This window comes from Lonchura striata, chromosome 10, assembly GCF_050655825.1.
Source record: "Lonchura striata isolate lonStrDom1 chromosome 10, ASM5065582v1, whole genome shotgun sequence".
NCBI classification, from domain to species: Eukaryota; Metazoa; Chordata; class Aves; order Passeriformes; family Estrildidae; genus Lonchura; species Lonchura striata.
Window position 1 is genome coordinate 5,134,038 of NC_140712.1, and position 26,289 is coordinate 5,160,326.

The 26,289-nt window shown below is 48.6% G+C and overlaps 3 protein-coding genes across 8 annotated transcripts in view; 1 reads left to right on the plus strand and 2 right to left on the minus strand.

The window, feature by feature from the left end:
- ETFA (electron transfer flavoprotein subunit alpha) overlaps positions 1 to 4,050 on the minus strand; it is a 30,088-nt gene extending 26,038 nt beyond the window's left edge. Inside the window, exon 1 of one of the 2 annotated variants that reach the window (XM_077785833.2) lies at positions 3,982 to 4,050. In XM_077785833.2, coding sequence (XP_077641959.1) covers positions 3,982 to 4,020 — 39 coding nt within the window. In that variant the 5' untranslated portion in view covers positions 4,021 to 4,050. Of the gene's footprint in view, positions 1 to 3,951 lie in introns of both variants that reach the window. The other variant, XM_085588170.1, reaches the window with a different exon arrangement.
- Positions 4,051 to 13,459: 9,409 nt separating this feature from the next.
- Positions 13,460 to 17,513, plus strand: ISL2 (ISL LIM homeobox 2). Its single transcript, XM_021543422.3, has 6 exons — positions 13,460 to 13,596; positions 14,583 to 14,772; positions 14,967 to 15,226; positions 15,337 to 15,620; positions 15,719 to 15,889; positions 16,020 to 17,513. The coding sequence occupies exons 1-6, from the start codon at positions 13,539 to 13,541 to the stop codon at positions 16,134 to 16,136; spliced, it is 1,080 nt and encodes a 359-aa protein (XP_021399097.1). The 5' UTR covers positions 13,460 to 13,538; the 3' UTR covers positions 16,137 to 17,513.
- Positions 17,514 to 18,308: 795 nt separating this feature from the next.
- SCAPER (S-phase cyclin A associated protein in the ER) overlaps positions 18,309 to 26,289 on the minus strand; it is a 134,876-nt gene continuing 126,895 nt past the window's right edge. For all 5 annotated transcript variants that reach the window (XM_021543407.4, XM_021543406.4, XM_085588457.1 and 2 more), the window contains exons 30-32: positions 22,840 to 23,031; positions 20,302 to 20,353; positions 18,309 to 18,726 (exon numbers count right to left, since the gene is read on the minus strand). In XM_021543407.4, the coding sequence (XP_021399082.3) occupies positions 18,632 to 18,726; positions 20,302 to 20,353; positions 22,840 to 23,031 (339 nt within the window). In that variant the 3' untranslated portion in view covers positions 18,309 to 18,631. The remainder of the gene's footprint in view (positions 18,727 to 20,301; positions 20,354 to 22,839; positions 23,032 to 26,289) is intronic.

The window sequence follows — 26,289 nt, forward strand, 5'->3', positions numbered from 1 at the left end:
GCACTGCACTAGCACCATCATTTTGTCAAACCATTCTAGAATAAACTGAGAAATAATTGTTTTTCAGCCAAAATGAATACGAGCAATAGAAGTTGCTTAAGCAGACTGGCTATTACAGCATTAATCAGGTATTATTCCTAAACCTATAATCCCATATTTTATATTTGTGGGAATATACACAATATGCACACCAGAAGGTCACTTCATGGATTACATTTCTGAACATAAAGACAAGACCAGATTCAAAATAAATTTAAAGTCACATTATATGACAAACAAGATTTCTACATGAGTCTGAATTTTATATACTAGGACACATTAAATAATTTTCTCAATAAACCAACCCAAACTGACTTTCGTTAGTTATAATAAAGAATCTGCAGTAAAATTAGAGAGTAATTAATCCAGTCATATGGTCCTGGAAACTAAGAATCTGCAATGAGTCAATGGTAGGACACACAGTTATTTTGATGAAGTTACTGTCCAGTTACGTGTGTGGGAGAGACTTCACTGACATCATTTCTGCTCTTGGGCAGGACGTCTGCTTAGGAAGCTTAAATAAAATAGGAAGGTAAGAGAATAAACCTAACCAGCTGGCAGCAAGGAAAGAAAACACTAGAAATAAGACACACAGATCAATCAAAGTGTTGAAAACAATGCCTTAAGAAGGAACTGCACTCAGTGTTTGTGCCACGGAAGGTTCCTGGTGAAAACCAAGCCCTAGAAAATCAGGCTACCCACAGAAATCACTTCCAGATAAACATCCCACCAACTTGAGCACCTGAGTAGCTTCTGCAGCATGACAGCAGGTAAAGATATCCCAGCAACAGGGAGGTAGAACTGGGAAGTTTATTTTCATCAGGTTAAGGTACAAATCGCAGCTAGACACCTATGTTTCCTCTACAGCAAAAACATCTGCACTTCCTCTTTGGTGGAAACTCTGGACAGTGACTCCCTCTTCCCTCCTCAGTATTTACTGGAGAGCAAACTTGGTCTCTGACTTCCAGATGTCTAAAATTTCCTAAGATTAACTCAGATGTGCAATATTAATCAATTAAGCCACTTGCAAAATAGCCACAGATTCACTGCACTGATTGTCTCAAGTTTCCCCAAGCACCGTTTTGCTCCCCACTGATAAACACATCAATGTTTTCCAAACAGAGCACAAAAATTTGAAGTACAATATCTGGATTTCTAGGCTCCAGACAAAATACCAGATTGGTCACTGCTGCTGTCACAGCGGAACATCAGCAATCTGGGCACAGGTGAAGCCAACACCACACACATCCAGCAGCACTGAATGTGCACAGGTGATCTGCTCTTCACACAAAGCCACTGCAAAGGGAGCAGCTGTCAGCCCTTCAGCACACAGCCAGGCCACCTGAACAGCACTCATGCCTAGCACCTCTTACAGATAGATTTGCTGCTTGTATGCTTAAAAACAGCCCTATCAAGTGCTGGGAAAACCCAGAGGGAAGTGCCATAAATCTTTGCTGCTTGGCGAGATTGGTGTGCAGCACCCGTGGCCTCTGCTGGCAACAGTAGTGGCTGTCTACAGCCTGCTCCAAGGACACTCATTAATAGCAGCGGAATTAGGAAATCGGCTCCAACTGAAACATGTGACAGACACAACAACACAAGATGTGTTAGCCAAAAAGTTGTCCCAACAAATGCCAGAGATGCAGCAGGTGAATTCCACATAGCCCCACGCTCCAAATATGCATCAATAACAAACAGGGTGCTAGAAACTTCACCTCAGAAAAGAAAGTTTGTCTTTCTTTAGAAGAGCCACTGGAAGTTACAGGAACAAAACCAAAACAGACATTCACAAGAGCACCAAACAACTGGACCCACAAAGATATCTCTAGAGATTATTTACTTAGCTGTAAAAGCAAACTGGGCAGAAGCTAAAATTTTAAAACTGCTTATTAAGAATTCTAAATCTCATGGAGAACCACTAACACAGGACAAAGTTCCCAAGAAAGAGCTCCAGAAACTAGTAATTGGGGTATTACTAAAGATAAAGACTACATTCCTAAACGACAAAGCAATGCCGAAGTAAGACACAGCCTTGTAGCTGTAAAATTTTAAACTAACTGAATAAATCTAGTAAACTCAGAGAGAGAAGGGAACTCAATAATGTACTTCTAGAACCTCTCTAAAGACCTGGCTACAAAAGAGGTCTAAGAGACAGCTCTATAACTCCAGGAAACACTAATTAGAAAAGCAACACGAAAGGCACCTGAATTAAAAAGGAGCTATAACTGCAGCAAAGAACAACAAGAAAAAAATAAAACCACTTTGCAAAAAGGATTTGGCAATCATAATAAAGACTTAAGATTACAAGGGGATTCAAGCAGCAAGAGAAAGATGAAATACACAATAAACTTCTCCAAATACACCCCTAGCAAGCCAATAAAAATCAGCAAAGCTATTTTGAAATACAACACCGAGTGCATTTCAACACAGGGAAGTCCCTAAATCGCTTATTCCCACCTCTGCACCGAATTTTTGTGCACTTGCAGTCTCATTCCTCCTCAATATTCCCATCTTTAAATTGTACAATTGTTCCTTCCTGCTCATACTTCACAGGTTTCTCTCATCTCTTTCTCTAGACTCCACTCAATCTCGAGCTCTAAGTGTCAGCAGGGTTAAACTTTGCACTTTTCAAAAACTGAAACAAAAACTGTGAGTTTGTTTCACTTCTGTCACAGACTACATTATTACACATACACTTAAGATGCACACAATGTTTTACTGGCCTTATTTTACAAAGTAACTAGTATAGATTTGTACGGCTGAAAACCACGCAGCTGAACTCACATGCCCAGGCCATGAAGCTGAATTGTGCAGTGAGCATGTGAGTAAAGCACTATTTACATAATACCAGTACCATCATCAAGACCTTTGCTCTACAAAGCCTGCAGCCTAACGACAACTGAGACACGCTCATGATTATAATAGAATTTTCTGATTAATTCAATCATATCTCACCTAGTCTACCTTTGCTCATCTTTTAAGAGATTTTTATCACCTGAAACCACTTAATATATGCATAACTACTATTTTAGAGCTGTACTGAACCGTAGTGCCTATAAAAGCCTTGGAGAGCTCAAAAAGAGACTTGCGAGACTTAAAGTTGCTTACAAGGCCTATTTATACACAAATCTAGTGGAGGGGGTATCTCCTAGTGCATGGTAAGAGACTGAACAGATATTCGGGGACATCTCATCAATCATCTACTCCAATTAACCTTGAGTTCACCTAGACCTTGGTAAAGCAGCCACGATGACACACCAAGCAGCAAATGGCCTCCAAAAGCCCAGCACTCCTCCCAGCTGAGCAATATGAAGGTCAAACTGGAGAAGCAACAGGCGTTTTGCATTAGCTTCATCCACAAGTTGTGAAAATTAAGGTAATCACATTTCTGCACAGGTGTGACTGAGAAACGGTGGACTAACCTACAGTACTGCAGAAAGCCTCTCCCTGAGCCATTAACGTTCTTTCAGTATTCTTAAGAGTTTACAGTAACTTTAGAAGTCCTCTCCACCTGTTGCTCAGCTTGTCCTGCTCAAGGGTGGATGCGAGCGCTCGCCGGGAGTGCTCACTCCCAGAAGTTCAGGAACTGACACCTGCGCTAGCTTTCCACACGGGACAGCAGTCCTCAATCCCGCCTGCCGTGACCGCCGGAAAGGGCTTCTGGAGCATGCTGCGTCCGCTCGGAAACTTTATTTTTAACAGAGTGGGAGGGCAGCCCAGAGTCCGAGCCCGGCGGCGCGGGGCGCTCGCCTCTCAGAGACCCCCTCGGCCACCGCCGCGGGCGGGAGGAGCCCGGCCCCGCGCCCCCTTCGCCCCGCGGGGCAGGGCCCGCCCGGCCGGGGCGGCGGGAAGGCCCCGCTCGGGGCCCAGCGCTCGGGGCCCAGCGCTCGGGGCTCAGCGCTCGGGGCTCACCGCGCGGCCCGGCGCTCGCCCCGCACTCACCGCCCGCCGCAGCCGCTGCGCCGCCGCCGCCCGCAACATGGTTCCGCCGGCCCGCACCGCGCCGCTCTCGCGAGAGCACGGCCGGCCCGCCCCGCCGCCCCATTGGACCGACCGCCGAGCCAATGCGCGGCGGCGGCGGCGCGGCGGAAAGGAGCGGAGAGCGCGGAGCGGCCGCGCTTCGGCCCGCGCCGCCCGCCGAGCCCCGCCGAGCCCCGCTCAGCCCCGCTCAGCCCCGCCGAGCCCCGCTCAGCCCGGCTCTGCCCCGCTCCGCCCCGCTCCGCCCGGCTCAGCCCCGCCGAGCCCCGCTCAGCCCGCCGAGCCCCGCTCCGCCCCGCCGAGCCCCGCTCTGCCCCGCCGAGCCCCGCTCCGCCCGGCTCAGCCCCGCCGAGCCCCGCTCTGCCCGGCTCAGCCCCGCCGAGCCCCGCTCTGCCCGCCGAGCCCCGCTCTGCCCCGCCGAGCCCCGCTCTGCCCGGCTCAGCCCCGCTCTGCCCCGCCGAGCCCCGCTCAGCCCCGCTCTGCCCCGCCGAGCCCCGCTCAGCCCCGCCGAGCCCCGCTCAGCCCGGCTCTGCCCCGTCGAGCCCCGCTCAGCCCGCCGAGCCCCGCTCTGCCCGGCTCAGCCCGCCGAGCCCCGCCGAGCCCCGCTCTGCCCCGCCGAGCCCCGCTCAGCCCGGCTCAGCCCCGCTCCGCCCCGCTCAGCCCCGCCGAGCCCCGCTCAGCCCCGCTCCGCCCCGCTCTGCCCCGCGCCGCCCCGCGCCGCCCGCCGAGCCGCCCGCTGTCCCCCTCACAGCCGGCTGCCCCTGCACCGCTGTGCCCCGGTACAGCCGCCCCTGTCCCGCGGCCCGGCTGGCTGTATCCGCCCGCACTGTACGGCCCGGGCCGTACCGGTGGCAAGAGAAAAGTTGTCGCTGCCGTAGGGGCCCGTCCAGCCCAAACTGACCCGGTACCGGCGCCAGCCTCCTGCGGCCGCCTTTGCGCGGCTCCCCCGCGCTGCTTCCGCAAAGGGTTACAGCCTTTAAAGAGAAGAAAACATCAGAGCAGGGTTATGCCTTCAAATGCTGCTGCTCCTTGCCAGATCCTGGCCTAAGCCAATGAAATGTGCCTTGCGAAGAGAAAGGACAGGTCTCACTTCAGGCTCTGGAGCCAATAGCAGCCTGGGGACTGGCCCCGCCTGTGGCTGCCCAGGGGCTGCCGGCGCCCCCCGGCCGCGCTCCCCGCACCAGAGGCGCAGCAAAAGCGGAGAGATCCTGTAGGGACGGAGTGCGTGGCACGCTGCAAAGGCCAGATGGCACCGTGCTTCCCAAATGTTGCGTCCCTCCAGTTGTCCAAACCGCACCAAAATTGAAAGACCAGTCGGGTACCACGAGCCCTGGATGGCATCCTCTCACCACGACAGATTTCTGGCTGCCTCACCCACACCCCTGTGCTTGGCCCCAAGCAACAGTAGGCAGCAGCTCATGAGCTCTGAATAATTTATAGATCTATTCTATTATTATTATGCTTTCCCAGAACCAAGGCAAGACAACTTGTGCCTTCCCCTTACATGGCACCAGGGTGCTCCAGGGACCAGATTGAAACTTGCTGGTTTTCCATATGCATTTTTTTTCTGGGTGGCAAGGAGAGGGATTTAAAAATCAAGGAAGCAAAATGTTTCAGGCCAAATTCACTGCGCTGTGTGCTATGACTCTCTGAAAATGTGATGTCCTGGAGAAGCTGGCAGGAGCTGCCACACTGGAGCAACTGGTCCTGCCAGCCCAGGAGCCCCAAGCACACATGGATTTGGAACACTTCAGAATGGAATTCCCATCCCAGAAATCACAAGATAGTGAGCCACAAATGCAGTTTCTTCCTTCCCATCCTGAAGCGGCTTAGAGTGTAAAAAAGCCCAAACATTCCCCCCCTCGCCCAGCAATTATGGCCATTGGCTTGTTCCTCCAAGAATCAGTGGTGATCTTCAGCACGTCAGTGATTCGTTCTGCATTGCTGGGTCGCTGCATAAGAAGGCAAAGGCAGATTGATCAAAAAGGCTCTTCAACTTTGCCACAGTCTTGGCACAGGATCACTTTTTAAATTTATTCTGCCTTGTGATTTTCATATCAGATGCCAAAAAGTGCTGGTTTACAGCAAATGCTAACCAGGTCCAGCAATTCAAGCATCTAAATGGACAATTTACTTCGTCTCAAATCTCAAATGTCTCTAGAACAGAAGAAAAGCAGCTGTCCTGCATATTACAGCTCCCTGGCCCCAGAGCAGAACCTTAACTCCTCAAGCCACAAAGGAGGGCTGCAAAGGAAAGAGCTAAAGGAGGTGGCAAACCTCCTTCAGGGCCTGTGCCTGATTATATGGATTAAAGTAGCTCCAGGGCTGATCTGACTTCTGCCTGGGCTGGCTCCACCCTTTAGTCCCCAAAAAAGGAGGAAAACCAAATGAGTGCTTGGAGCTGCCTGTGCATCGTCTGGTCTGTGCAAATGACCAAGTGAAAAAAAAATTTGTTTCTATAAGGATGAGGGGGAAAACGGTTTTGCAGAAGCCCCAGTACCCTGAGAGGGGTTTAAAAAGAGTGTTACTATTTGCTGTGGCTCTTTATCACCAACTTGAATGATGGTTAAGGTGCAGTGTTAACTCTTCAGAGAAGTGGAGTTTTATACAGTGTAGAAATCCTTATCTACACCCTAGGTAATCAAACAAATGCAACAGCAAAGGCAAAATAAGAACATCCTAGGCGTCCTTAATTTGGCCATTATGTCTTTTTAATTGGGGTGTTTTACTCATTAAAAGCATGGCATGTAATTTCATAATCCTATTTTAGGCTCCAAAACTAAGCTTCCAACATGGACATCTCATGCGGATGAAATATTTACAACAAACATACACCTAAAACCCCCAAACTATAAGAATAAACAAAGTGATCTCATTCAAGTTGGGGCTTTACTGCCTCACACTAAAACAAAAGTGAGCTCCTATCAAAACTAACTAACTAAATGCATCATAGCCAATAGTAAATTGATCCATTCATTGTGTGTCTGGCTTCATAGCCCACACATTGTATTTTCATGAGTGGCATTGCTCTTTAGGTCAGATTTTAAGGTGTAGCATCACCAATTCAGAGACAAGACAGGCTTTTTATTATATTTTCTGTTTATAATTTTGATTCAAATCCTCACCAACACTTCAGATGCACAAATCCTTATTGAAACTGGCTTGATGCGGATTACAGCCTGAAGCACAAAGGAAGTCTTTATCACTTATGGCCAGTGTTTTAGGAGCTTATAACTGTAATCAGGTAGGGATTATATCAGCATGATCCATACAAGCTGAACTATGGCAAAAAGCTTTTCTCTATTTGACCTTCCCATGACAATAACAGAAATGGAAAACATGCAACAAACAGATGCCACTGAAGTAGAATCACTGTCCACTGCAGGCAGAAGTTACTACTTTGTATTTTGAAAGAAAAATTAGTCATTAATTAGTGGAAGCAGATCCTTGTATAGTGCATTGTTATCCAGGATTATTTCATTAGGATCCGCTGACCCAATTTCTTCATTGGAAAGAGAATTACATTTTTTCACACTATTGGGATTGGAGAAAAGAAAAAATAATAACACAGATTATTCAAACTTTTAAAAATATGGTTGCAAACACGGAGAGGTACCTGTATTGGTATCTATACAGAAGCCAAATGAAATAAGGATCATTGCAAATATGTAATGATGTCTTCTCTAGAATAGGATTTTGGTTTTCTTAAAATACATAATTCCTAATTAAAACATATGGAATCCAGCTAATACAGCCTCATGACTAAGGGATTTATGAAGAGCAGGATTTTTTTTTTTTTTTTTTTTTTTATTACTGCTATGATGGTCCCCTCTGTCACAGGTTATCCTTAGCTTACTCCTCCTGCAATCACCCTGGGGATAGCTGACTCAGATAAATTAAAAGACCTTCCTTTGGGAAGCTTCCCCAACACACGAAAGGATTCGCCTCCTAATCTGTCAAAATCCAATCAAGTTAAAGCAACTGCAACCTGCTGACAGCTCAGCAGGACCCCCAAAACCAATGGACAGGACCCAGAGCCCAGCACCAGACGGGACTAAAATCCACCTGGGAAGCAGGAGCAGGAGAGGTTGCTGCTGCTGAAATATTTTGTGTCCAAGTGCTGTGAACTCACAGGGTCCGTGTGGTTCGGCCACCCCAGGACGTTGCTGGTCCCCCTGCACTCAGCCCTTGCCCAAGTCACGAGTTGTACACAAGGAGGGACATGTGTCCCCAGAGCCCTGCTCTCTGCCCCTCATCATCACTGGCACAACGACTCATCTCCACATGTCTGACACTGGAGGTCCTTTATTAACCACCACAGGTGTGTGGTTTATTAGTGCTCTGCTCAGATCACCTTACAGCCACTCATTTGCATGCTCTTTCATGAGGCCTTACAGAAGCCTTTGGAAGGGGACAATGCCACAAGCCCTGCTTACAAAGTGCAGGACAGCAGAAAGAGCTCCTCCAAAGCTACCCCATGGCAGGGACAACCCTTCTAATACTGAGCCTACAAAATCACCACAGACAGGCATTTTCTCTTTTTTATAAACTGCTCTCCCTTGCTAATAATTTCCATGTGCCAGTCAAGTAGCAAGGGAGCCGGGAGTAACATCATGCTGCATATTCCTAAAGAACAAGATCACCTGAGGTGTTCAAGAAACCCTTTCTGCCCAGCTCACAGGCAAAATGGGACACTCATAACCTCCTGAAAGCAAAGGCTCAGGTTACCTTGGAAGGCAACTTGTCCTGCCCAGGAGTGATGGTTTGTGGAGGACAAGGGAAACAATGCTGGTGAGAAGAGTTCTGCTGCCCTCCCAGTGCAGATGCCTGGATGGGGTTTTACAACCTCCCAAACTCCTTCTGCACGCAGCTTGCCTTGTTGTTAATGGCAGATATGTGTAAAATTCTTTGACAGGTTGTACGAGCATTATTTTTTTAAAGGGGTAGCTGCACTTTTTTGCCCATTACACTGCTGGAAAGGAATCCAGATGCCACTGTATTCCCACTCACACCAGCCTGAGCTATTCCTGCAGCAGAGTTTCCAGAGGAAAAACTATTTCCCTGCCTCTAAGGACTTTTCAAGGAAAGTTACTTTTTCCTTTTTTTCTTTCTGTTTCAGCTCAGTCAATAGCACTTTTGTGTAAGCACAGCAGCTGCAGTAGGCCTTGTTTTCAGTGTTTTGGAACCTGCTTGATTTTTGATATTTTTATTGCAGAGCCCTTTAGGGAGGAGAACTTTCTGGTGAGTTACCTGTCACTTATAGCACCTGGTGACAAAGGCTAAGGTACCTCCTCCTTGCCCTGTCACAAAGTCTAAGATGAAGGCTACAAAGTCTGCAATTTACCCATTGCCTTTAATCCTGCAGATAATGGCATAACGAGATCCAGTGTCTGGGGGTTGAACCTAAACCATACACTTGGGTGTCCATTCCAGTGAAAGTAGTTAACAAGCAGGGATGCAAGGGCAAGGCAGCCTCTCCTGCACTGCAGGTGACACCAAGACCAGATGACTGAGAAGAGATGACTGAGGTAAACCATAAATAAACAAGTTCATTGTGAGGGGGAAAAAAAAAATAATTCTGTGTCAAATTGCATGGTCTGGTGAAGGAGACCAGAGGAGATGGGCCAATAAGTCTTTTCTGCACTCATGAACTTTCTGAATCTTTCTTATCCGGAGGGGGGAAATGGCAAGGGCTCCCTTTGCCATGTTACCATGGCTGACTCTTAATCACTAGCAGGGCTGGCAGTAGCTGTTGTGCAACACCACTTTCCCCAGCGCTGGGCCCTGTTCCCCTGCAATGCTCCCAACCCCTGCTGGTCTCAGAAGAATTGAGCCCAAAGCTCCACATAGCAATTCAAATGCATCACCAGACATTAGGCCACCGGGTTAACCACTGTTTAATTTCGTCACATTTGTTTGTGAGTTATGTACGTGCCTTTCTTTTGTCAACATCTCCTTTTAGAAAGGATATTGATTTTGTTTTCAAAGGCTCTCGAAAATAAAATGAATGACTACATTCTAAGGAAGAGTCATTTTCTCAACAGCTGTAAATAATTTATTGTTCGCAACCCACCCAGATCAAAAGATACTTCATCAACTGATGTGGCAAAATCTGGTGCAAGCTGCATTTCTATTATCTCAGATCCAATTAACCATTTGGAGCAGACTAAAACATAACTAGATCAATCCAGAATCAGATTAATATCCAATCCATAATCACATTAATCACAATCTGTCCATAATTAGCCATCAGATAATCCCATTGGACAGGAGGTGACATGCAGTATCCCATTATCTCATTAATTATCTATTCTCAGTATCAGACATTGTGCCCAAACACAAGGAAATGTTTTTTAAAGGAAAATTGATAGGGAATTCTCATTTTGCTACATCTTCCCCATTGAAGCTACCAATGTCTTGGTATTGGAGTTTTACAACATTTCTTTATTTTGCCACATCCTGCTAGGACCAAGGGAGATTTTTTGAGAGACGTTATCTTTTTAATAAAATATGACTATCTTAGGAAGATGGATAAATAAAACATTTGTTTTGTGTGAACAAGTTTGTGAAAGAAAGAGAACTCTTCATCAAAGGTTTTAATGGTAACATGATAACAAAAGCTTTGCAATGCTAAATCTTATTGCAGATGGTTCCTGTCCTTTTTTGTAATGTAAGTGAAATTGCGTTCCATCTGTTTTAATTTTATAATGGACTTAATCCATGGTTGGCTCTGAAAGAATCAGCATTTACTGCCTTTGCAATCTGCTGCAAACAAAAAGAACAGTTACCGTTTCCCCCTTCTAGAGGGAACTTGTACATCTATTTGGGAGCAAACCCCAGAGCTGCTCTGTAGAGAGTGGGAAGTACCATTAGGCAGCCTCAGCCCCTGCCAGCTCTCACACCAAACCCGACCAGAACTGCTGCAAAAGAGACTGGAAATCTGGACACTGGGTGGAGGAGAGCAAGGAGCAATCAGTGTGGCAGGAGAGAATTGCACTTGGCTTTGACTAGAAAATGCTTCCAGCAGTTCCAAGTTACCTGAAGACAAGGTTCCAGAGGTGCCTCCTGAACTGAATTATTCCATGACTTTATGATGTGCTTTCCCTTACCCTCCCTCAGATGAACCAACAATTAACCTGTTTGTAAAACATGTGGTATCAAGCTGGTTTAAGGCCTCATGGCATTAACTGTAGTAATTTTAAACCTTATTGTATAACACATAGAGGAAATGCAGGGTTTTCAGCATTTCCCTGGCAAGTAATTTTTTTTTTGTTTTTCTACTGGCAGTGCCTGTGCAGCACTGCCTACCCTGTTCCTACCTGCCTGGTGGTGAAGCAAGTCCAGTCCAACCGTACCTGCCTGGTGTGAGCACATCTCTCTGTTTGGATACAGGTGTGACTGCAGCACTGCTTTGCATAGGTTTGGAAAAGTTTGGTTGGCTCAGCTGTAACTTTACTAATTCCTAAACTGGTGGGAGGTTTGGGAGAGTAGACAGGATCCTGCCCTCGAGTGGGAAAAGGGTGATGCAACACAGAGCATCCCTGCCAAGCTGCTGTATTCTTAGACATGTTTCATTCTCCTATCACTCTGACATTTTTGCATTTTATTGTTAACACATGCAGATACTGACTCACCCAGGACTCTGAATTCTGGCTCAGACTGAAGTCACCGTTCTGCACCCTCTTGTCTGCCAGGTGCCCAGGCATGGACCTGTGGTGCCCCACGGTGCTGTAGAGGTTCCCATCACCCAAACCTCGGGGCAACCCCAGTTTGAAGACTCAACCAAACTTTTCCAGTTGCCTTCATACCTCTCACCCCCATCCAGCTCTGCCACTGGCAAGTGAGCCACGCCAGTGGCAGGCAGCAGTCAGACCACAGCCCCCAGCAGGGTACACATGGGACAGGGGCAGAGCTCACCCTGCCCTGAGGATGTCACTGCTTCACCTTTGCACCTTCGCACACACAGGGGAAGGCAGAGATACCAAAATCCCTTGGTGACGTGCATCCCTGCTGACATGGGTGCTTCAAATGCCATCCAGCCTCCTTTCCCCCACAGCTGTTGTACAAATTTAAGAGCTTGCTTTCGACACTTGGGGTCCTCAAAGGGGTAGTAGAGGCTGTGACCAGGCTGGGAGAACGGGTCAAATAGTGAAGCCCTTTATCCAAAAGGTCCTCTCCCACTCCCCAGCTTCTGGGGTTTCATACCTGCAGGGTGCCCTGCTCGCACCAGACAAGTTCTTTAGCTGGAAAACCCATCCCGCCTCCCTCCTCTGAGGAAAATGACACAGCCTGCCCTTCCTTAGCCAACATATAAAGTCACCACGTCCTTCCCAAGCCATACAGATTGGCAAATGCCTGTCAAATTCCATGTGTGAAATTTAAAAGGCGATTGCATGGAGGTGAAGTACAGGAGCAAAGCTCCAAGACAGCAGCAATCTCAGTTTCCAGCATGTTTAAGCTTTCCTGGACCTTATGAGGGACTCGTGGTGCTGTACTGCAAAGTCTTTGGGAATTTAACACTGAGTCAAAGGCCACGGAAGTGCTTTCCCTATTTTTCTGCTAATGTACAGGAAGCCTATGGTGACTGGGGGAAAAAAGGGGAGAAAAAGGAAGGCATGAGAAAGCAACAGGAGAGATTCACCTGCGGGAACAGCAAGGAATCGGGTACATGAAAATGCGGTATAATATAATTTTTCTCGGCTAATTTCAACTCATCACAGGGCTGCTGCCCGGGACGGCCGCCCCGACGATGCGGTCGGTTCTGTTCGGGTCCGTTGGGATGGCTCTTCCGCACACGGGCCTCAGCAGGGAACTGCTCCGCGGGTGCGCAGCGTCGAGCCGGCGTCCGCCGCGCAGCCCCCTCCCGTCCGCCGCGGGGACGCTCCTCTGCGCGGCGCCGGAACTGTCCCGCCGAGCCCGCCCGCGGGCACCTGCCAGCGGCACGCCGAAACTCGGGGAAAATAACAACGAAATAAGACGAAAAAGAGACGAGAAAGAGAAGGAAGAGGGAAATAAAAAGAGAAAAAATTAGGCGAACTAAAAGTCAAGAAGAATAACAGGAAAAACAGAGGAGGAAAAAAAGCTACGATGCATCTCCTTCTCCTCGGGTTGCCGATGCCGCCGTTCCTGCGCGCACAGGGCCGAGGCGCAGCGCGGCGGGCGGGGCAGAGGGTCCCGCGGCCGCCCGGGGCGCAGGGCGCGGAGGAGCCGCGGGGCGCGGGGCCGCCGCCCCGTCAGTGCCGCCGTCGTGCGGCTCCGGGCCGGACCGCGCGGGGCGTGCGCCCCGCTCCGCGCCCGCGCCCATTGTTCGGCGCCGCCAATCCGCGGGCGCTCCCCGCGGCCGCCAATCGCCTCCGGGGGCCGCGCGGTGAGGTCAGCGCCTCTGCGCGCTGACATCACGGCGCGGCCCGGCGGGGCGGGCCCGGGGGGGCGGGCGCGGCCCCCGCCCCGCTCCGCGCGGGTAGTGGTGGAGCGGCGGCTCCGCATCCCGCATCGCTGCCGGTGCGCAGGGGGCCGCCCGCATGGTGGACATCCTCCTCCCGCGGCCGCTCCCGGGCGCCATGGGGGAGCCCTCCAAGAGTAAGTGCGCGCAGCGCAGCGAAACGCGGGGCCAGGGCGGGCGGGCGTGCGCGGGACCCTGCGGGTCGAGCTCCGCGCCGCCGCTGCCGTCGGGTGGACTGGCGGACGCGGGCGCGCTGACAGCGCCGGGAAGGGATGCGGCCCCACGGCGGGCGTGGGCTGCTGCGGGCTCGGCCCGTGGCAACTCCGGTGCCGCTATTCCCGTTCCTGCCCGGCTCTTCCCGGCCCCTCTGTCCTTTCTGCTGTCCGCGCCGCTCAGCTCGTTTCTTTCGGCTGTTTCCATTTCTTTTTCTGCTGCCCTTTGCTCTTCCTTCTTTATTTCTTTCTTTCTTTGTCCGTATTACCGTTTCTCTTTCTTTATCTCTTTCGTGTTTGTTTATTTTTTTAAATTTCTCTTTCCATTTTCTTTAAATTTTTTCTTTCTGTTCTGGTTTAGTTCTATTTCTCTTTCTGTCGCTTTGATTTCGTGTCTCTTACGCTTTTCATTTGTCCATATTCCCATTTTAATTGTCTCTCGGTTTTTGATGCTTTTATATCTTTTCCCATCATTCTGTCTTAATTTTTTTCCATCTTTCTTTACTTCCTTTTTTCTTAGTTTCTTGCCTTATTTCTTTCAAGTTTTCCTCAGCCATTGTTTTATTGGTTTTGAGTCTCTGCTTTTATTTTCCTTTTCCAAAATTCTACTTTTAGGTCTCCGTCTTTCAGCATTTATTTGTCTTGATCAAGCTTCTGTATTTTTTTCTTTTTTTTTCCTTTTTTTTTTTTTTTTTTTCCTGGTCGTATTAATTTGTCTCCTTTCACGTTTCCGGCCTTTCTGTCTGCGTGTCTGTCTTTATTTCTCATTCTTCCTATTTTGGAAAAAACCAAACCGAATCAGAATAAGAAAAAAGGATGAAGTGTAAAAAAGAAACAGTGCTTTTCCCTAATTGCTGGCCTCTGCTGTGGCACACTGCCGGCTCTGACTGTAGCCCGCTCGCTCCCGGCAGGGCGGCCAGGGCTGGCCCTGTGCGCAGGCTGCGGGGGCCGTATCCAGGACCCCTTCCTGCTGCGGGTGTCGCCGGACCTGGAGTGGCACGTCGCCTGCCTCAAGTGCGCCGAGTGCGGGCAGCCCCTGGATGAGACCTGCACATGCTTCCTGCGCGACGGCAAGGCCTACTGCAAACGAGATTACAGCAGGTGACCCCGAATGCGCCGGCGCTCGTTAGGAAAAAAAATGACCCAGACCTGAAAAAGCACAAAAGCCCCTTAAGCTCCCCTAATTTTCCCCCAACGAAAACCGGACTCTCGGCCGCTGCCCGCCCCCGCGGCACCGCCTGGAGCCTCCCCGACGGCGCGGCCGCGGGCCCTGACGGCGCGTCGCGTTCCCGCAGGCTCTTCGGCATCAAGTGCGCCCAGTGCCGGGCGGCGTTCAGCAGCAGCGACTTGGTGATGCGCGCCCGCGACCACGTCTACCACCTGGAGTGCTTCCGCTGCGCCGCCTGCGGCCGCCAGCTCCTGCCCGGCGATCAGTTCTGCCTGCGGGAGCGCGACCTGCTCTGCCGCGCCGACCACGGGTCGCCGCCCGACGGCGCCGCCGCCCGCGGACCGCGCAGCCCCGCGCTGCCGCCGGCCGCCGCCGCGCACCTCGCAGGTACCGGCTCCCCGGCGGGGCGGGCGGCGGGTCGGGGAGGGTGTCGGGAGGGCTGCGGCGGGCGAGCGGGCGGCGGCATTGACGGTGCGCGCCCTCCCCGCCCGTCGCAGAGCCGGTGCCCGGGAGGCCGCCCGCCCCGCGGCCGCCGGCGCACAAGGCGGCAGAGAAGACCACCCGCGTGCGGACGGTGCTGAACGAGAAGCAGCTGCACACGCTGCGGACCTGCTACGCTGCCAACCCGCGCCCCGACGCCCTGATGAAGGAGCAGCTTGTGGAAATGACGGGGCTCAGTCCCCGCGTCATCCGCGTCTGGTTCCAGAACAAGCGCTGCAAGGACAAGAAAAAGTCCATTCTCATGAAGCAGCTCCAGCAGCAGCAGCACAGCGACAAGACGGTGAGCGCCCGCCCTCCCCGGCGGGGTGGGAGATGTGGGTGGGGGGCTCGGGCCCGCGGGCTCGGGCGGCAGTCGCATGAATCCCCGTGTGCCCGCAGAGCCTGCAGGGCCTCACCGGGACGCCGCTGGTGGCCGGCAGCCCCATCCGCCACGAGAGCGCCGTGCAGGGCAGCGCTGTGGAGGTCCAGACGTACCAGCCGCCCTGGAAGGCGCTCAGCGAGTTCGCCCTGCAGAGCGACCTGGAGCAGCCCGCCGCCTTCCAGCAGCTGGTGAGCCGCGCCGGGTCGTCCGTCGGGCCGCACGGGACGGGCAGATGCCGGCCCGCTGGGCCCGGGTGCTGAGGGAGGGGGACGGGACAGGGGGCGAGCGCGCCAGGCCCTCACCGCCGCTGCTCCCCAGGTCTCCTTCTCCGAGTCCGGCTCCCTGGGCACCTCCTCCGGCAGCGACGTGACCTCGCTGTCCTCCCAGCTCCCCGACACCCCCAACAGCATGGTACCCAGCCCGGCCGAGACGTGAAGCGGCCCGTCCGCCCCGCCGCGGGACCTCCGCATGCCTGCGCTCCCTGCATGAGACACCCGGCCCCGGGCCGCTCCCAGAGCGCCGGACAAACGCCTTTGTTTTTTAATTATTCTTATTTAAAAACAAACAAAAATTGTATTACTGTCGGCCAAAAAAGCACCGGGATCCTCGCTGCCTTCACCAGACCGGAGAGAGAGCCCCCGTCCTGGTTTTTTCGTGGTTTTCTTTTTTTTTTTTTCCCTGCGGATTTCGATGTTTCTTTTTCCCCAAAGAAACTCGGATTTCCCTGCCGAAGCCCGGCACGGTGACAGGCTGCCTCTTGCCGGCCACTTGCGCTGTGGACAGTTTTTCTTTCCTTTCTGAAAAGGAAAAATAAGTAATAAAAAAAAAATCTACAAAATGGGGAGAGACTCTTCCGGCGTGCGGCCGCGGAGCTGGCCTGGACCTGCCTCCGCAGAGCCGCGCCGTCCAGCCTCATCTCACACCGATGCCTCTTCCGGGCCACGATGCCCGGCCCCGCACGATCGCTGGAAAAACGGGACACGGAAACGAGACTTTTTAACGGGAAAACCAGTACTAATAATGTTAAGTTATCAATGGACGAAGGACGGATTGTTTGCGCCTTTAACGATCAAAAGTAAGTTATTGTTATTTATTGTCAGCGGTTGAATAGTGGGATTAAATATTTTGGACTTAATAAAAAAAAAAAAAAGAAAACAAAAATGGATTTAAACGAAAAAACCAAAAACGAACTAAAAAAAGTCGTGGAAGGGCGGCGAAGGGGCACCCCAGCCGCGGAGCGGCGCGGCCATAGGGATCGGAACAGAGCGGGTCGGGACGGGCACAGCCCTGGCTTCTCCCGCACAGCCTCACCGCACCGCGCTAATCCGCTTTCAGAACCGGGGCCACTTATTTATAGCCCGGGAGGCGGAGAGCAGGTTTTCCTTTCGGAGTAGTCCCCTGGCTCGCCCGGCCGTGCCCGCACCTGCCGCGGTGCGGGGCCGGGCGCCTCCTCCGGGGGGTGGCGGGGCTGGGCGGCGGGGGCTCCCCCGGAGCGGCGAGGCGAGCCCTGCCTCCGGCGTATCCATCCCCCCGTCCAGAGCCAGGCGGAGACTCCTTATCTGCCTCTGGCATCACCTGGGAGCGCGGCAGCGCCGCTCCAGCCCCCGCGCCCTCCCCCTTTACCCCCGCGGCGCTGCTCAGGACCCGCTCCCCGCGGGATCGCAGGCCCGGCCGAGCTCAAGCCACGGCGAGCCGCCCCCTGACCCCATCCCCGGGCGGCCGGGCCGTGCCGGAGCCCTGCGGGCTGCAGGGGACGGGCAGCGCGGCGCCGCGGCGGCTCCATCACCCCGACAGACCGCGGAGCGCGTGTGCAGGGACCGGGCTCCAGAGCGAGCCGCCGTCGGGGCGCACGGAGCGGCGGGGCCGCCTCAGCCGGGGCCGCTCCGCACCGCCGGGACGGGCGTTCTCCCGGCTGGGGACAGGTGGGGATGGCAACCCCGCCGCCCTCCCACCCCGCCGCGGGGCCCCCGCCGTTACCTGGCTCCGTCCGGTCGGGCTGGAGCTCCGCGCGTTCCCCCGGCGCTGGGCTGGAGCGAGGCGCGCGGCTCGCCTCAGCCCCGCCGCGGGCCGGGCCGGGCCGCCATGGGCGGCGCTGGGGCCGCCAAGAAGAGACTGTGCTGCTGCCTGCCGCGATCACGGTGCCGGGTCACTACTCCGGCACCGGCCGTGCTCCCGGGGCCCGCGGGCCGGGATCGGCGGGGCCGGGATCGGCGGGGCCGGGATCGGCGGGGCCGGGATCGGCGGATCGGCGGGGCCGGGATCGGCGGGGCCGGGATCGGCGGATCGGCGCCGGGCCGGGATCGCTGCGGCCGGAGCGGCGCGCGGAGCCTCCGCCGCGAGGTTTCGGCAGCCCCGCTCGGGTCCAGCCGAGCCGTTAAAAATGCATGAGGTCTAAAAACTGCCTTAGGTGACGTATCCTCCATCACCCAAAAAATTATAAGCAAACTTTCCCCAGGGCCAAATCTGACGAATTACTTTGATTTGATTTTGACTGACTCTTGATTACCGAGAAAGACATCTCATGAGTATTTTTTTCCTCTCTTTTTGAGCCGTGTTGCTTATGGTAATTCAAACATACTGATGATTTTAACACAGGAATCACACAAGACAGAATAAGTTATTTTATTACAAGATATATAGAACATATTTTCTCTATTTGCAACCGTATTTCAGCAGTTCTGCAGTGTAAGTCCCACCACAGGGCAGAAAACACCAAAATCATGACATTGGATACAAGAACGAAATAAACTCAAATTATCAAAATTACAAAACAGAACTTGGAAGTATCTACAGTACTTATATAAATAGTGCAAATTATGTATCTATAGGATAAGTATTTAGAGTATCAAAACCATTTTGGAACAGTGTTTTAAAAGAAGGTAGTCAGCAGTGTGACGATGTTAAGGATTTAAAAGCTAAATAACAACTCTTTATTTTTTCAAGAAGAACTGTCGAGCTTCTTCCCAGGACTGCCGGGGGAATCTGTTGGAGAGCTCAAGATAATCTTGAGGACTGAAAAATTTTTCTGTTGAAGACAGAACATAAAATTACCAAGTTATTCCCTCTTAAGATAAAATGGCAATAAAACAAGAATAATGAATGTGCAGCCAATTTGAGATACTTCAACTAATTTACTCCCTTCCCCCTATCCAAATCTCCTCAGACCATGGGGTGACACTTCTATGGTGCTCCTGGCATCTGTGCTTGGCTTTAAGAATGGGGGCAGAGGCTCTGATGAGCAAAGGCTTCCATTTGTTCGTTGATCAGGCTCTCTGCCCCGTGCAGAGGAACATTTTACATCTTTTCACACTTTGTTCTTGGACACACTGGTGGACCAGCTCAGCCCCATTATACTCTGGGCAGCCTCAGTGGCATTTTCTTCTCAGCAGTTTCTTTTTTTTTACCACAAAGGGCTGCAGGAGAGTTGTGCGCCCTACTCCCCAGAGCTCAGAGCACGAGCACAAATGCAGCTTTCACTCCTGAGACTGTGCAGATGTGGGCAGGACTTCACTGTGCCAAGTTTGAGCGTCTGACCCTCCATGCAGCACCCCACTATAAAGTTTGTGCTTCCAGGTTTTATTCCCATCTGTGTTATTCCCATTTTTTGCGGGGATACCATCCTTCACATTCAAGTGATATAAGAGATAAAAATAATCCTGCCTACACTATTATTAACTTTTTTGCAACTGGGGTATGTTTAGAAATCCCACTCACATGTAACCACATTTTTTGTTTAAAAGTTCCTCCAGTTTGAATAGTGAAAATAAAAAGCAAGTTTTCCACTTGGATTTTAGATGTTTCTTGAGAAGAATCTAATGGAAATACAATCCTGGAAACTTGGTGCTGCAGAGACTGCACGAGTCTGTTTCAGACTGAGATGTCTGATGTTGACAGTAAAAATGTCCATAAAGTTACTCTCATTTTGTAATGTATTTTTAAACAAAAACTTGATGCTTCTGACCTAGAACCACTCACCTCCTGGCAAATACTGAGGAAATGGTGGTGGATTTCTACTTACGAGGCAGAAAGGACTGTCTGAGCGTCGCATTTTATGCACAATTCTCAAGACCAGATGCCCATCAACACTTGAATTTCAGATGTGTTTAGCAAGTAACAGCCATCTCAGCTGAGAATCTTTCAAATGTTTAGCCTAAAAAGGTTGACTGCATTTACAATAATATTTATATAATAACTGAGGGGGGAAAAAAAAATCACGACTCTTCTGCAAACTGACAAACTTTAAAGGACAATTACAGGACAGTATTTTAGAGATTTCTGGCTCCCTGAGTGTATTGGCATAGCTGTGTAGCTCCTGTAACCTAAAACTTTTGAAGGCAGCCTTTGTGTCAGCTAATTAAATATGCATAGGTACAGTATCACATTTTAAGACACGATACCACGTAGCATTGAATAAAGATTAACAGTCTGAATCCCTGATAGACCAGCAGCAGACTGGAAGACGTGTATGTGTAGGGAGCCCACGCCCAAACTGTAAATGTACTGTATTCCTTTTCAGCCATGCCAACTGAAGGAACTTAAATCACAGTATCTACACATTTTGTTACCCAGTTGTTACTCTGTTACACTGCAGGGAACATACCCCTCTGCTGAAAGAACTGATTTTCCACTTGGCCTGAGCTCTGTGCAAAATCCTATGGGGGAAAACAGACAAAAAAAAAGACATCAGGTTTTCAGATCTTACATCTGAGGAATTAAATCAACATTTTAAATCTTCACAGTCATTCAAAAATACTAATACTTCATGAAATCTGTAAATTAGCGAATTCTGGCTTGTTTGCTACGTATCATAACACAATACTGATGGCACTTATATTCTGTAATTTACAGTGGATTTTTTTACATTTATTTATATCTGTTTTCAAAAAATACATTTTAGTTAATGTCTTCCTAAGAAATAGTTATTATTGTGATTTTTATTTACCATAGCCATGTTTCTGTAAAACAAGTGGTGTTTCAGATTTTTGCTCCCAACTCCAAATATACTCTTACAAAATTCATGACTGATCCCAATTTCAATGGCTGTGCTTCCCAGTGACTTGGGAGCCTGAGGTGCTGATCTCCTGGGAGAAGGTGGAGTTGCTGCCCAGTGCTGCTGGCCCTGGCAGCCAGCTGTGCCCCAGCTGTGCCCCAGCTGTGCCCCAGCGTGGAGCACTGCTGCTGTCAGGCATTGGGATGCAGCATCCTCGGAGCCAGCACGGACACCGCCCTCGCCCGGAACCAGCCGGCTCCCCGCTACAGATCCTGTTCTTTGCTGGAGTCTCCACCCAGCAGAATACTGAAGAAGGGATTACCCGAGATAAGAAACAACACAGCAAATCATGGATACTCCTGAATGTTTCTACTTACTCCTGCACATCTCCAAACAGAAGTAACAAAAATAAACAGGCTGATGCAAACTTCAGCTGATGGAAATAATTCTATCAGTAGGGAGAGTGCTGTAAAATGCAGAAATGCTCCTCCTTTGATTTCGGCTGCACATTTAACACACTGTATTTAAGTGTTATATTCGTACATACCACTAAACTTTTACGTAAATGAGACTTCTTTTGGCGTTCCCTGGCAAAGGAAGAATCTCATTTTCTAGTCACAGGGCAACATTTTACAATCTTTCCCAAACCTTCTACTGAAGCAAATGAGAGATTTGCTTGACAAACAGCAGCGAGCTGAACTAGAAGTAGAGCAGCAAGTCCCTTCTGCGTGTGCGGGACCTCAGCATTCCTCGGATCCTGCCAGCGCTGCGCTCCGTGTGTGCGTGGGCAACATTCGGGATCAGACTATAAAATGGGCAAAATACTGAAGGACCACTGAAGTCAGCAGTGACAGGACACTTCACAGCACACACAGCTCTTCCATGTTTTAATAGAATGCCTTTCTTTAAAAACCTGCAGACATAGTATGTGAACTTGTCATCTGGGACATAACTAACTGGAAATCAAATTGACCCTTATAAATACACTAATGCTTTACTGTAGCTACTTGGGATTTTAGTGCCATTCCATCTCTTATAGAACAGAAATCAAGGTAAACAACCTTAATTATTCATATAGGGAGCATTCTCCACCCTCCTGTTTTTTAACTGAAAAAAACCCGAACTAAACTTGCAGCACTTACTAATAATGAATAAATCACATTTTTCAGTTTCACTATAAGAAAGTCAAAGAAGATGAATTATAGTTGTGTATTTGACCAGAAGTTCATTACTATACGGAAAATGTTTTTAATACTAAGTTCCAAACGTCTTTTAAAAAAACCACTCTGCAATTATTTTAGTATTAAAAGGATAAAAAGTAGCTGCACTCACAAGTTTGATGTTATGCAAAGACTTTTAGTAAATATTTAGTTCTTGTACTTTCTATCTGAAATGCATGTAGCCTATTCTTGGATTAGCACTATTCTTGGTAAAGCACTAGGGAAAGGACTTTGATTAACATTTCTTTATCAACAACAGTAACTTTCAGGTGACTGCTACAGGGTTACAGACTCCTAAAAGCATATTATTTTTAACAGTACGGTATTTATGAAAACCGCATTTATTCACTGGAAACAGTCAATAAAATGCTTGAAAACCATGAGGCAGGCAAAAAATCTGACAGATAAAACAGCATATAAATTTAGACAAAGGGAAGAAAAATAATGCAAATTCTTATTCAAAAAAGTATTTGTAATGACCTCGGCAGCTTACTGTCAAAAATAAAGATTGCAAGATTAGACTGGTAACATATGTTTTGTGTATTTTCTGCATAAAATACATACACTTACCCAGCTCTCTGTAAATCTATGCCACACAGTATACAACAGTACATTTACATGTAAACACATTAATATACTAATTCAGATATGCTATATGGGCAGGAATTTTTAAAAAAGAAATATTTTAAGATCTACATCAAATCTTCCCAGTACACCCAGTAACTTTAATGCAAACTGGATTCTGCAGCGACAGTGAGAACCCAAACTACCCGGTAACCTTTCAGTGTGTTAAGATGCCTCAAGTACAGGCATAATCTGTGGTTTGAGAAGAGCTGCAGAGAGTCTGGAAGCACTTCAGCGCTGTTTGCTTGTTCTACTGAGGATCCCCACCCTGAGAGCAAAGGCGAGCACAGCTCTGCAGCTGTACCTGGATGAAGGTGGCCAGTAACACACAGCTCATCTCCTGCTCCAGGATGATCTTGTTCTGGGGGTTATTGTAACACGCAGCTATGAGCGAAGGGAAGAGCACTTTGATCAAACGAGGATCACTGAAATACTGGAAAGGCAACTGGCACAGCTTTTGCAGCACCGTGGGGTGACGGCCAGACTGTACAATGATCTGAAAATACAAACAGAACAAAATTAAACCACATGATCTATCTGTTCTTCTCTTCCTCTTAACCACCAAGGGTGCTGAAGTCATGCTAAAAAAATGAACATGGATGAGTAGTAAGTACTAAAAATAAAGCCTATAACATTTAGTTCAAAAAACTTCCGTTTCAGTGTGCAAGTACTATTTTTATTGTGGAGTAATATAAAAAATATAAAACTCTGAAAGTTCTTTTTTATGTATCACCCAAAAAGACAGAGAATAAGCAAGGGATTAATTTACAGATAAAATAGATAATTTAATACCTTAAGTCAGAAGACAAAGAATTATAGCTCAGGGACTATTCTAAGTTAGAGCCATGAAAGACAGAACACTGACGCCTGCCATTTAAATGCAGCATGGGGGAAAAAAATCCAGGAAGAAATCACCAGGATTTAAAAAACCTTCCCAAAGCTTGACCATCCCTTCCTGGAGCTGGCAATTCGAGAGGACTGTGTTTCAGGGGAGATGTCTGCCACGCATTCTCAGGCACCAAAAAGAAAAGGGGATTGTGAGCTGCCCAGCGAGGAGTTTCTGTAAGGAGAGACTCAGAGAGATCCTCCCATCTGTGCTCCTTATCTCAGTTTCTATCAGTGCCATTGGCTCTAAAAGGAGAATTGTTTAGATAAATGGGACTGTTGTCATGAAGAAGGCTAAGTTTACAACTGTATATATCTGAAGAAATAAGGCAATGCTATCACTGCTCTCCTACAAAGGAACCTTCCCATTTCACTTGATATTCTTATAAAATCTTTGCCATAAACTAAAAAATGCCCAAATCGGATCTGTTCCAAGGAACCTTGATTAGACAATTACAATATGAAAGAACTGTTTGACCCAAAGTTGGCTTTTCAGCATAGGAGGAAGCTCCTATAAGGTTGGAACACTGTAAAACTAAGGGTCATGACTGTAAATTGTACTTGGAAAAACACAATTTTACAGGTACACACCCAGACAAGACTGCATTCAAATTAAAACCAGAAGGACAGAAAGAAGCAGTTGAGACTACAGGAACATAAATTACAGGGATTTACAAGTTTTCAAAGCACTTTTAACAATACCTTCAGAGCACACACTAAGTTGATAATGCAGTTCAGTTTAAAAACAAGATGAACGAAATAATAGTTTGCATTTTTTTTCAGCTCACCAGTCAAAAAAGACTTTGAAAAACCTTTCAAAATACTGGTAGCAATGTCTTAATGCCCTTAAAGACAGGAGCATTTTTTAAAAGACAGCCAAAAAAGTGACAATTAAGCATACATTCAGACTTTGTTTTGAGGAAAATATCACTGAAGCTTTTGGATGATTCTAAACTCTCAGCTCCCACCCTGTAAGCAAGAGGTGCCCCCCAAGTTTGGGAGTACTGTTGAAATTTTAAATTAATCAGAGTGGTTATTATACTGTTCTATTTTTCCGTGATAAATTTTATATGAGAAAAGTATTTAAAGTCAATCATAACTGGTACTTAAAATAACTACAATTGGCATTTCTGACCCAGGACAAAACAAGAGAACTCCTGATTTCTTTTTGATGGCCACCATACACTTGATGAATAGGCAGAGGAAAAGAAGTTTTTGGGACTTCTAATTTTTAATTTCACAGTTCACTTCCTTTACCTGTCCTAAAAATGCCATGGATAATTAGTGAAGTCCTGCCAAACTCACAGTATAGATACCCAAATAGCTTCCATGGAATAATTATTTCATTATCTTTTTATTTTCAATACATTTACTACTATGATGTTATCAACATTAAAGATAGGAACGGATATAGAGGGGTTGCTGACTGTTTAATCTGGTATTTATCACATGTGGAATCAATTTAATGATTTCAGCTCATTGTACTAATGCAGCTACTAAACCTGATACACTATATTATGTACTCTGAAGAAAAAAACGATGAGTCACCCCTTACTGGGAAAAAACCCAGTCAAATAAACCTGCAGCAGAGCACATAATCCTTATTTCACTGTCAATGGGTGGAGAAAGTGAAGGCCAGCACTTGACTTAGTAGATGAACATCAAAGAAAACAAATTAAAACATTTAATTTCTCTTGCTTGACTTTTTCTTTCTTTTTGAATAGTCACTTGGCTTAATAATCCCAGAGACTTTTGCAGGCCTGGAATATGGAATGTTCATCTTACAAACTGCTCTCATACAAGAGATACAAGCTCCTTACTGAAATGCAGCTTGTCCCTCCTGCCACAGACTGGGATCCAGACACATTTACCTCGAATTAGCTTTTCTTGTTGCTCTCTCTCTAGCCTGCAAATCAGATATGCCTGTCAAATGTAACAAGATCCTAATTAAATCACTGCATTTCTGTACAGCCAAGCATTTAAGCACCTGCTTAACTTCAGCTATGTGCCTATGTTCCATTAATATTTCCTTGTGGTTTCCTTTTTCTGAACTGAGACCTATCAAATTAGTCCAAGCTACTACAATTATTTTTTTTAAACCAGAGCAGGCAACTCACATTGATATTTTCTGTATTTCCTTTTAAAATATTGTGTATTCTCAAAACGTAAAGATATTCATACAACTTTATTGGTTTTGCCTGTGCTTCGCCGGAATAAATTCCAGCTTAGTTTATCCTATTTATGGCCCAACATGTACTAAATGCTGGAACAATCCTGTAAAAACCCAAACAACACACAGGTAGGAGACACAGCAAATAGGTTTCTGAAATGCTATTTCATGATGAATGAAGGAAGTTTTCCTTTGTGCCTCCAGCCAAACTCCAGGCCCTGATCCATCCTGGAGGTGGAGCCCCTGTTACAGAGTGGGTGAGAATTCAGGTTTAACACACCAGAAAACACTGGCCAATTCTGCTCTCAATGTAAAAGCCTGCTGAGGAGAGACTGGAGCAACTCAAATCCTCACTTTCAGGATTCCAGTCAGGCCTGGATGGTGTCTGTCTGCATGCCCAGGTCTCCAACTCTCCAGCACCATGGGTGATGTGGTGACCTGTGAGAACTTCCCACTGAGCAAGACCTTGCAGGGCAGCCTGTCAATTATCTTCTGCCACTCCCACCACTTTATAGCCTTCTGCAGGTCCTGCTGATTTGCTTAATCCAGCAGCCAGTGGGTCAGGCTCTCTCCCCTGCCCTACCAGCAATCCATGCTCCCGTGTGACTCCCTGGGTAGTGCATTCTGCTCTTGCAAGTGCAATCTTCCTCCCCATCCACTGTACTGGTATTTCTGAAGTTCATCACTTAGGAAAGCATG

Coding starts and splice junctions, on each gene's coding strand:
- ISL2 (XM_021543422.3), top strand. CDS start 13,539: ATGGTGGACATCCTCCTCCCGCGGCCGCTCCCGGGCGCCATGGGGGAG. Junction 14,773..14,966: donor TGCAAACGAGATTACAGCAG/GTGACCCCGAAT, acceptor GCGTTCCCGCAG/GCTCTTCGGCATCAAGTGCG. Junction 15,890..16,019: donor CCGCCGCCTTCCAGCAGCTG/GTGAGCCGCGCC, acceptor GCTGCTCCCCAG/GTCTCCTTCTCCGAGTCCGG.